The sequence below is a fragment of the Etheostoma spectabile genome, chromosome 18, assembly GCF_008692095.1.
Source record: "Etheostoma spectabile isolate EspeVRDwgs_2016 chromosome 18, UIUC_Espe_1.0, whole genome shotgun sequence".
Classification (NCBI taxonomy): domain Eukaryota; kingdom Metazoa; phylum Chordata; class Actinopteri; order Perciformes; family Percidae; genus Etheostoma; species Etheostoma spectabile.
Genome location: NC_045750.1, coordinates 16,890,034 through 16,902,171, shown reverse-complemented (window position 1 = coordinate 16,902,171; position 12,138 = coordinate 16,890,034). Strand labels below are relative to the sequence as shown.

At 41.2% G+C, this 12,138-nt stretch overlaps 1 protein-coding gene across 6 annotated transcripts in view; it reads right to left on the bottom strand.

The window, feature by feature from the left end:
* mdga2a (MAM domain containing glycosylphosphatidylinositol anchor 2a) overlaps window positions 1-12,138 on the bottom strand; it is a 180,581-nt gene that overhangs the window by 12,042 nt on the left and 156,401 nt on the right. For all 6 annotated transcript variants that reach the window (XM_032542933.1, XM_032542936.1, XM_032542935.1 and 3 more), the window contains 3 exons: window positions 10,196-10,216; window positions 8,643-8,798; window positions 4,294-4,455 (listed from right to left, as the gene is read on the bottom strand). In XM_032542933.1, the coding sequence (XP_032398824.1) occupies window positions 4,294-4,455; window positions 8,643-8,798; window positions 10,196-10,216 (339 nt within the window). The remainder of the gene's footprint in view (window positions 1-4,293; window positions 4,456-8,642; window positions 8,799-10,195; window positions 10,217-12,138) is intronic.

Sequence of the window (12,138 nt, the reverse complement as noted above, 5' to 3'; positions counted from 1 at the left end):
TAGCTCCTGGAAATTTTAAATTATGTAGTGAGGACAAGATAGTGAGGGTGGGGGGTGTTGGGGGGTGCAGTACCACCCTCCTCGCTAATGGAAGGATGACTTCATTGCTTCTCAGAAGGTCAGGCTTAAAACAGACATGATTGGTGTGCTTTGCTGGAGACGTAATCCTATAAACAAATGCGACACAGGCTCCAAAGAAAAACTTTGATATGCGCTTCAGTAATTAAGTGTGACCTTGTCTCAGGTATCCCCCTGCTAGCTAACTACGGAGGAGTTTCTTTGAGCCTCTGCCACTGTTCTCATCAGTGTGTGGGTGAAACTCCTTATTGACTGATTCTGGCCTTCAGCGCTGTCGTGCCACAACTCTACTGTGACTCACCTCCACAGCACAGTCCCAAAGAGCATCAAACTCCCAGCATTTCAAGAGGGAGCTGTGCCATGTCTGATGGCTTTGTGACTCACAGGTCTACACGGGAAAAAGCCTTCAACTGTTTAAAACAACAGTTCAAGAGAACATACATATATACGTGAACATACATTATTAAGACCATTTGTCATAAGCCTTCTCTTCTCTGGGTAGAAAATATTACAAACCAACATTCCTGAGCTCCTGGGCGAATTACTCTCACGACCAGAGAGGCAGAATACTAAATGGAGCGTAGCCATGGAGGATCTGAGCTGGGTTTCAAGTCCTTGACATTTAGCCCATTCATCATAACACGCCACAGTCTGGGCATGGGATCACCACAGATGGGGAGGGCAGGGAAAAGAGGGTCTGGCTGGCGATCAATTTGAGCAAATTGGAAATGTCACGGCCTACTCAACCTCGGCAGGGAGCCGGAGGAGCTCACATCTCCCCGCTGAGTTGCCCATCGACACCTCTATCCTATATTCTCTCCACCTCCCTCGTCTCCACCTCTCCAGATGTTTGGTCCGGCCCCCCCACCTGGACATTTCCACTTCCTCTGAGGACAGCTGAAAAGTAGCCTGGCTAAATTTTAGACCATATGGAGTCCTGCTGTCAACTCAGTGTGACGATTAAAGGGTCAGTTCCCCCAAAAAACATAAACAAAAATTCTATGCTTCTCATGGTATCATGCTGGGAATGTAGGCTTGGTTGTATTTGCAGAGTTTTTGAGATATTTGTTTTGAGTTGTGTGACACTACTGATATACAATGGTACGTAAATGGAACTTTCTTTATTGTGTGCAAAGCTGTGAAAATTCACATTTTCCAGAAACATTGTTTTGATTACCTATAATAATCTGTTGAATGTATTCAAAGTGATATCTGTGGATTACACGGAATAAGCAGTAGAGCTCACAGGGTCAGTGGTTGAATTTCTCACAAAATGAATGTGAAGCTGCATAAAAATGCCCATTAATAAAGATACAAATTTACAAAACTTTCCAACTTTGAAAATTATGACTTTTACTATATATACTTATTTAAGCCGATGTATCTTATGAATGCAAATAACAGTAATTGAAACAAACATCAAAGGGAAGTTGAAATGACATAATATTCACAAAAGAAAATATAGCTTATAAAAGATATATAAGCCAGTGCACTGAAAGGAAAGAGCAAAAGAAGTAGAGCCAAAGCTGAGGGAGTTGGAGGAGCAGGTCCAGCAGAAGCTCCGAGCGGAGCAGGTGGAAGGGTGGAGATGGCGCTAATACCACCGGCGTCTCACTAGAACACTGAGGTAAACGCGGCCAAATGCTCACTGTAAACATGTTATCAAAAGAGAGAAGAGTACAGTTGCCAGCCTGTAGAGATTTCCCAGTTTGTTGAAAATCAAGTTTAATGAGCACATAACTGAAACTCCCTGTCCCCTCTTTGAGTTCATTCACTACCATTGCTCTCTTCTTCTATCGTCACTTTGTAAGTTATATATTTAGTTTTTTTGTTGAATAAAAAATATGTTTAGGGAAGTAGTATTTTTTAGTTTTTCTTTGTTGTGTTCTCTCTTTTTGTCAGGTATCACTGTTATTTCCTTTTTAATGGCCCTGAAAACTCTCAATCACAAGGTGATCACAAGGTCCCAAGTGAACACAAACAACCTGCCAAAGTCTCAACAGTTTTGGTTATTTCACATAAGATATATCGGTATCTTTTGTTTAAAAGACACACTGGCAGACAGCTATGTATGGCCGTCACTGTGCGAGTCAGCCTCAAATACCAAACAAACTGGGCTACGAGGCTGCGGTGCATAGTCTATGTTCACATTTGTTTCGGATATGAACGGATCACCGAGAATGGCTCGATGCCATAGACATTTTTACCGCTGCCAAAAACTGTAGTCGCTGGGCTTTGTTTAAAGTTGCAAATGTCAAAAGGTGATTGTCCATAACACAAGACTGATATGTTTGCTAAGAGAGGTGCCTTTTCTAGTAGATTAAAATGGGAGACATCTGGTGGCTTGGGCATAACATCAGCTACTAACCAGTCAAACATAAGATTCTACAAAAACACAATTGTGCAGTGACCTAACACACATCGGTTGATGACTGGAAAAAAGTTGTCAGGTTCCAAATGCACCACAGGAACCATCATGCATGTGGAGGTCAGTGGGGGAGTTGAATTGGTTTGAGAGGTGTTCAAATGGCTTATATTGGGTCCATTAATATGTGGAAATCAAAGCCCCACTGCCAAAATAGATCAGACTTCCTAACCCTTGGGTCGCCGAGAATGCTGACTGGGTCATTGAAGATTTATAAACAAGATTGACTGAAACAGTCCTTGCTTTTAGCTCTCTCCACTGTTTTGAAAATTGAGAACTGTAGAATTACCTTTTTTGCTATTATTGTATATACAGTTCTTTGAGTGCTCAAGATGAACTTGCCATCAAACAAACTGCTTCCATGCCCTAAAGCTGTGGTAGGAAACTTTATTTTTGGCATCATTGGAAGAAAAGTTCAATAATAACCTTTCAGCATATTGTAATAAAAGAAATTGGTCAAAGAGATGTAGTGTCTGAGCCGTTCAACTTTGGGGGTGTTGAGATACTACAGAGAAAACAAGACTTCTGCATTTCCTCTTGGCTCTATATTTATGCTTCAGAAAATCTAGCCTTCACAGGGCTAACAATCACAGGTTGTTTCACAAAGAGAAAGAGCATTCCTATTGGTGGTTCTGCCCGTGCAAAGAGCTGTAGAAAAGGGTATTACGCTTCTACAAATTCTGCTGTTTGTTTGCATTCTACCTTCTGCAGCTTTAACAGCATTTAGCCCCTATGATACCAAGTTTACCCCCCAACCCCACCCAGCGTTGTCCCTCACCTGCCCTATGAAGATGTGCAATAGCTAATGACACAGGGTGAAGCTCAGGCAGAGAAAACACCAATAGAGGCCTTCCACAACATATTATCCAGCCGCTTTTGTACTTAAGATCCAATCTTTTTTACCACTCCCGAATGCACAAACACGTGTACAGCCTGCTCTCAGAGCAGGGGGGGCTCGCGGTCGGCTGATTGGTTCCCCGGTGAAGGAAGCCTAAGAGTAGGACGTAAGCCACAGATGGCTCATTCAGTCGCTCTGCCATCTTCAAATGGGCCATGCAAGGTTGTTATCTACATTCAGAGAGGAAGGTAAAAATCTACTGCCCAGGATTTGCGTACACACCTTTGAAAGGGTTTGTTGCAAAAATTATATATATTGCAGCTGCACTTCCAAAATCTTAGCATAAAAGCACAAAACTCCCTGCAGCACCTGCCATGGGGACAAACTCTCTGGAAATTACTGAAAGGTGCTGCTGTTCTCCCTTTTTTCTCTCAGTAAGTGTTTCTGTCTCACAAATAAGCATTCTTTGACAAAAAAAACCAAACGCCCAATGTGAAACTGTGAAGGTGGCGGACAGCATTTTCAAGATCAGTTAGTTTATGTCCCAAAGCCAGTGTGATGTCCAATAGATGCTTGATAATAGTCTCCATTTAATTTCTAAATACAATTTGTTTTGTTGCTGCCTCATTTGCTGCTTTTTAGTTCTGCATAGATCAGAATTAATCTCCTTCATTTAGCAGTTAATTGACAAAACAATTTAAGTTCCACTTTAAGTTGGTTTTTGCTGCTTAAGCAACCAAAAGCTCAGAATTGTTACAGATTATTTAAGGAACAAGTGTTCCTTACTCTATTATCCTTTTCTTCATACGTTTCCATGAACCACTGAGCAATGAATATTAATTCAGATGATATTTTTGGCAAGGAATATAGTATGTCAGATTAAACCCAAGAGTAACACAGTCGTCTGTTATACAGACTGGGGACAATGAAGCATCTGAGGAATGCATCTTACCTATGTGTTTTCCATACATGTGGTAGAAGAAGCTGAAGCAGTAGGCAGGTGGGTTGGTGATACCGTAAGGGTTTTTAGGTGCTACGTTGAAAAACGGACTAACAAGCCGCGCCTGGTCCCCTTCCTTCCGTGGTCTTGATGTCTCAATGTACATGTAGAAACCTTGAGACACATAAAAACACACATGAGACATTGCAAGTAGGATTCAATCGCAGACAAAATATCTTAATATACAAAACCTAAAATAAAACTGCAACGTACTTTGCCAGGAAGTGAAACATTTAATTGTGGTTTATTATAGTCTCACACTGCCAGACCTATCTGCACAGCGCTGCTGAGGAAGGTCTGGCAACAGGAGCATACACTCCAGGATAGGAGAAAAAACAGTCGGTGGTTGTTTGCATTTCTTTAAAAAGAAAAGCTGTTAACTGCTCACACATAACAGTAATGTGAGCTATTTAAAATAGCTGGATACGTGGTTAAAAGTAATTTGCTTTTACCAGCGTATCGCTTTGTGTATGTTGTCCTTAGCAAAACCCTGCAAATCGGTCCCAAAACGTCCCAGTTAGAGAGCAAAGACCGTAAACCTATTCTTTGTAAATTTTTACAGTCCTTCCCCAAACGAACCAAGAAGGCCTGCCTTGTTGCACGATCCAAATGTTGCACCCAAACTATCTGGTAAATGAACCGTTGTTGATCCAGACTGGGTTGATACTACAAATTTTGTAATTTTGGTCATCATTTATCTCAGTTTTTTTTTTTTTTTTTTTTAAGACAGCTCAAGAAATTAAAGGGGAGACAGAGGGGAAATGATATGCAACAAAGGGCCGCAGGTCCCGGGCCCGCTGCGTCGAGGAGTAAACCTCTGTACATCTATTTTTGGGTGTGGTTACCTTCGGTTTTAGCTTCAATACAGAAGCTAAAACCAAAGGTAACCACACCCAAAAACGGTAAAATGATGACCTATAGGATACACTTTGTGTATATAGAGTATATTATCTGAATATGCCTTGTTGATGTTCTCAGGACAAAGGCATTATGCCTTGCTGGGAAACTGCACAAGCAGTGGATATACCATTTAAATAAAACAGGAGAGTTTATGTGAGGCAGTGTTCAGACCCCCACAACTACTTCCTGACTGCCTACTATAGACCCTCAAATTATTTGTCACTGTAAACACTAGAACAAAGTGAGGCATCTTTGGTCATGCTCAGTTGCTTTTTCAGCCAGTCTGTGATAGCATGATGGAAATAAAACCTTCCATATCTGAGATAAGGTGCCGGGCTTTCTACGAAGGACAGTTCTCCTTTTAATAATGGCAATAACCAGGGGCAAATCAAGGCAATAACAAATGGGTTACATTTATGCTCCCCCGGCCTGACAGTCGTAGACAGCCCTCTGTTTGTGTCTGGGCCACATGATCTGAAGCCAATCTCTGCCCTGCCACAGGCACAGGGATGGTAGCTAGCAAGCGTCTCCGCGCCCCTCCAGCCAAAATCAAATGGAACATCTCCCTCAGTTAAATCTCATTTCAGATAATTATGCGCAAAGAGGAATGGGGCTGGTAATGAAATGCTGGACATTTTGAAACCATTAGGTGATTAAAGCCAATGCATTATTTACCACTTCAGCTGCTGCTACTGCCACAGCACCATAATAGGCACTTATATTCCCCCACAGATACCTTCCATCAGTGGATTCGCATAAAATCCTCCGACGGATTCCTGCAAATCCAATTATTTTAATTCATTATTTATTAAGTTCTTGAATATTGAATACCTGCACATGTACAGTAACTAACATATTGAATACTAAAATGCCAATTTCTCTGGTTTAGGTACCCATGGAAACAGCAACAGGGACTCAGTTACAAGATTATCTTGAACATAAATGATCAAGGCTGCTCATCGTCAGATTGTGCTGCATGGAGAAAGAGATGACACAATGAGTCCAGCTGGAATCATCTAGTATGCAGTTGGGAACATTTGAATCCTTCTAACTCCTTTCAACATGTCAGAAGGGTAAAACCTTGTATAACAGGTACAACATGTTGTTGTTCATGTCTTGTCACGTAACTGAGCAATAACATGATAATGACACGGTTTGCCGGTGGGAATTCATGTATTGATAAATTACTTAAAAAATAACCATTTAAATGTGTGCATTCAACCAACGTTTTTCCAATCAAATGAGCAGGTGCAGGGTTTTCTGAGCCACACTGACGGCTGGCAAAACTAATAGCTTACATTTACTCCAACTGTTTTTTCAAAGCATATTTTAGCAACATATTTGTTCATTTATACAGATAAATCCCCAGCTGCCCAATTCAATTGAGTAACTTGCTTACTGGTTAGTGGGTGTTGATGATTTGTATCTATTTTTACCTTTTAATCTACAGATATTTCACATGTCTCTACGTATACGTAAATCACCTATTTGTCTCAGATTTGTAATTTTGTTTGTAATTAAGTCCTATTTTACTGTCTTTATTTGAATTTCTATTGTTACTTGATTCTTCTTTATTGCTTGTTCTTTTTACTGTTATCTGTAACAACTGCACTCTTGTGGAGCCCGCTGTGACATTCTTCTGTAAAAGGTGCTTTATTAAATAAACATATTATTACTATTAATATTATTATTTTCTAAAGGTAAATCATCTTGTTCAGTGTAATAGTGTTAAGGCCTTTCTCAGCATGTGTTGCGCAAAAGCACACAGACAAACACTTTCACACTTGCACCATTGTTAATTTGAGGTTTCCAATTCAGTTCCAGCTAAGCTTATAACACATGATTGGACTGTTGTAAACACAAAGTGTCTCACTGTGCCACCACGAGTATGAGGCTATATTAGGGAATGCTCAATCAAACAATCACCTAACTGATCACTTATCCAAGGCATCAATCAACTAACCATTCACTAAGCCCCTGCTGCTTAACGGGTCAAGCTTTCCCTTCCAGCAGGGCAGGTTTACAGAGAGGACAGCGGCAGATTCCTCATCAGTTTTGGAAGTAGTGTGTCACTGATTTCTGACAAATTTCTTGGCCGGTTTTGTTGGCTGATATGCAATTGTTGCTAGCAGGTTTTATCAGTGCTTGGTAGCAGCTAATTAATGCTAATTCCATGGACGCTGTCTCTGTATGTATTTTAAAACAAGAAACCTTTAAATTGTCTTTAATGTGCACTTGAGGGCTACATATAAGGTTTATAAACTAAAAAGACGGAGGCTTAGGCTACATGTCCCCGGCAAACAGTCAGCATCATCGAGCTACGAAAGACGGTTCGGCATCCTTTCCTATTTTTAATACTGTAGCTCAAACATGAGTATCTACCTTCTGTCTGTCAGCAATAAAAAACCTCACAGCCCCTCATGACCAGATAATTACTCAGTGGGGCACATTAAAAAAAATAATGAGGGAGACCCTCCGTCTGTTACTGATGTCTATCATCTACGCTATGACAGATTAGTTGAGAATATGCCCAAATTGCTAATTGAATGGTAAGTTTAATTTAATTATCCATGGTATCCTAATACACTTGAGTTTCAGTTTCCTCCTTATGTCCATATGTACACACACCCTGTCTTTTTCACTCTATCTCTCTCTCCTCGTGATGCAGTCGTAGGTTCTGACACGCTCATCATGACAGCTGTAACACTGAAAAAAGACTGAGCTAACAAAGGTCTTCAGTTAACTCTTAATGTAGATTTAAATGGTTTTGTCCTTCCAGTAATACAACTTGGTTTTATGTTACTTCACTTGAATGCGAAAGTGTCACTATTCAGAATAACTTATGTGCAGAGTTTGTTTTCACTTCTGCTGACAGGGGGACAGTTTCTCTGTGCTCACCTAAAATCTCTGCAGTTTACAGTGCGGTGTGAAAACTCGATTCCTTCACTAAACATTGAGAACGTTTGGAATTGAGATAATGTGGAAGACCCATATCAGACAAGTAATGTTATTTAAAGGAGATTATTTTTATTTTAGAGGATCTTTTAAAGTAGATTTGTTCTGGTCAGACCATCCATCCATCCATCCATCTATCCATCCATCCATCCATCCATCCCTTTGCCAGCTTGTATTATTTTTAAACAGTATGTTTCTAAATAGCTAGTATGCTACTAAGCTGAGATTTCTATTGTTTGACGTTAACATTGGAGCAGATAAACACGCTGTTTAATTCATTCCTTACGCTTTAGCTCTTGTTCCATGTTCTTGGTTTTTGAAGGTCATCTTCTAAACTATTTTGTATACCAAGTATTGTTTTTACTACAGCTAAGCTATGATTGGATAGTCACTTTCTGGGGAGGGGTTCAGTGAACAGTTAAAGTTAGACTTTTACAACTACTTACCCTGCTTGGAACCACTGCGGTCACCACTGGGCCCGGTGTTGGGCGTATACTTGGTATCACGGGTAGCGGCGCTGTGCCGCGTCCAATCAAAATCATCATTCTTGTCCTGGGTGAACATGCAGATGGGCTCCTCCTCAAAGCTGCAGTGGAACTCTCCTGGTGAGTGACAGACCAGAACCAGGCTCTTACATTAACATCATTATAAAAAGTAAGAAGTTATACACTGCCTTGCAGGTATCGTATGTGTGCAGTGTGACACCTCCTGTATGTAGCTCTTTATTTCATGATTGAAAGTCAAAAAGAGTGTCCTCCTATGTTTGGTAGTGTCTCACTAGTAAGACTCTGTGATCAGTTTTTCAATATTGACACACCTTCCTTCATCTCTATCACTCTCCATCTTCTGTGTAGTGGGTGGGCTTTCAACAGCATTTGACTGACATTTTTAAAGCAGTAGAGTGTTCAGAGAGGGAGTAAAACTGTCGGATGCAGGCATGTGTTCTGATAAATATTCATTGATTTATTAAAATGTAGCTGGGAGCAGTTTGGAGTGGTGACCTTGCGAGGAGCAGAATCTGCAGCTTTTACTTAGGTAATGGTGGTAACACAGACTAAGGTAGAGTGTGGGAGGATGGACCAAGAGAAGGAAGAAGGGCAGCGATGCTGCAAGGCAGAGAAAGAGATAGAAAGTGAGAGCAGAGACGCGATGGAGTCGATGAGCGGAGGGAAGCGGCTGGGTTACAGGCACTCCTGACTCTTCTCCTCATAGGCATGCAGATTTAAATGGAGGTCTAGCTCCGGGCGCTAGACACTAATGCCCCCATCCACTGTGAGCTAAACTAAATGTTTTCGCCTTCTGCGCCCAGGAGAGATAGGAGGATTTGGAGGAGAGGCAGAGAAAGGAGGGAGAAAGAGGAGGCGTGCAGGTAAGATAGTTTCCTTCAGGGATTTGGATAATGATGTTGGTGATTAGGATGTTTGTTATTATGTTGGCAATGTTTGTGTAAACACCCACCAAAATATATATCTATATAAATAAATAAAGCACAATACACCACAGCACACTGCAGCACAGCAAACAATGATTAAGTGTGGATTCTCAAGGCGTGAATGATGTGAATATGTAAAGTTTCAACAATGAAATGGGTGATAAATGGGACTAAAGAATATAAACATCCAGCACAGATGCACGCATAAGTAATGCTCACAAAGCACAGAGCGTGCGTGCACACACACACACACACACACACACACACGCGCAAAACCACATATCTCATGCAAATACACTCCATCCAAAATGCACAATGTCCTGCGGAGATTTAAAGCTCTTAACATGTCGAAGAGCCTGATGCCGGTTAAGACCAGAGTTCCTAAAGGAAGCCTTATTTATCATACTTCATTAAGCGCTACTTAAGAAGGATCTCATAGTCATAGTGTGACATGTTGCGAGTCAGATCTCTACGGGATGTGCAGTTACTTTGTTCTCACAGATTGTACTACGACAAAAGGAGCTCGCTCTCTGATGAGACATGCTAAGTGAGGTGCACATTACTTACTCAGGTGAGGGTTGATGGGAGCTGTGAAAGAGAAAGGCCAGAGACAGTCATTAGTACAGAATATCTTAGCCGTCTGTCAATACGTAAAACACTTCTTAAAAGGGGAACACGCACGTAGCAGTACAAGCACTCAAATTGGCACACTTTAAAAACGTTTGGCTGGTACAATGTGCTCCACCACAGGTTACACAGAATACAACAAAAGCTTGCACACAGTAGCTGTGCTATTAACCTTTTGCTCTGCTGTCATCTGCTGTTTAGGCACAGAGCTAATAAAAGTCTACATGTACAAAACTTCCAGATTGCACACTTTGCTCAGGGTTCTACTGTCATAAAACAAAATGAAAGAGACCCATTGGAAGCATGGCAATATTGTCCTGTGATACTAAAACATATTAGAGTGTGTACGCACCATCTTCATTAGGCTCTATTGCTTCCACAGTATGCAAATAAAAAGTAAACACACAGCTAAACAGGAAGCAATCCAATGGTACGCACAAAGCAATGATTATAGAGCAGACAAAAAGAGAAATGTCTGGGATTTAAAATGGAAAAGGGGACAGCCGTCCTCTGCCTTTTATCAAATGTAAAAGACAGAGGGATTAGGAAGACCAGTCTGACCGCATTAATAAGCTTATAGCGCAACTGCTTATCATTATTGCCATTTACCGGCATTGCTGATGTTCTTGTTGAAGGTGACTTCCACTTAGAGCACTAAGCCTATTTTATACTTCCATTTAGAAGCCAATAAATCATAAAAATGAGTAATAATCACAAGCGAGTCTGCTAATCACTTTCCTGTAACATCCTTGATTCTTTTTTTTTTTTTTTTAACACTGCCATTATGGGAACCTATAGATCAAACACTGGTGACTTGAGTCCATTGAAATACATGCAAGACTTCTTTTGCATTCTGTCCACCTAACTGCGGTTCAATTCTTCCGTCATTGATAATTTAAGAGGCTACCGCCGCAGCAAACACAGAAAGGTCAAGGGTATCACACGGAGTTGCAACGAGCCAGTTAGTCGGCACTTCACTTTTTGCAGGGTAAATACCATTTAACCTGTCAAGAAGATTCATGGGCATATTCATGATCGATTGCTGACCGGCTGAATAGATGCGATACATCAGCTTTACCACAAAACTACGTTGCCGCATGATTTATGAAAACCTTGCTGTTCATGGGTGGAATTGATTTTAATCCTAACCAATTAAAGTGAGTAATAACAAATTATTCCTACAAAGGAAAACATGTACTGAAGAGTGGGGAGCTACTGCAGGGGATGCTGGAATTGGCTTTTTTTTTCAAAAAGCAGAAACTCAAGTAGTGATTTCTGTTTATTGCTGCGCGGTTCATGGAAATGTGTGTCCACTTGTTCACTTGCAGTGGGGAGAAAAGAGACATAAGGCACACAGAGAGAGAGAAAGAAAGAGAGAGAGAGAGGAAAGGGGAAAACGAGAGAACAAACCATTGCATTTCCAATTGAATCATATAAAAGATTCAGTGAACCGCAAAGCTGCAGCTGAAGCCTCGTCGTGAGCGTGGAGAGAACAGGCTGTACACCCTCATCATGTACAAGCTTTACTGATCTTTTATGTCACTGATTGTGAAAATACCTGCATCCCAACACTCGATGCTTCCCTCTGAATCTACATTGGGCTGCACAGAGTGGCATTGCTGCAATGGAAGTCTCTGCAGAGAGGGAGGAAATCATCCGGCCTGTTGCAGAGAAAATGTTTTAAATGACAACTTACAGCCTCAGGCCGGTGAAACGGATGCTGGGTTTTCTGACAAAATTCTATTCTTTCAGCTGCTCCTCCTGCTTGCCGTCTCTTTCCCCCTCATACTCCCATTTCCTCTCCTCACCCCCCTCGCCAATCTTTCCTGCTGGCCCCTTCTTTCTTCCAAGACCGTGGTTATGAAAATATGTATCCTTGTCAG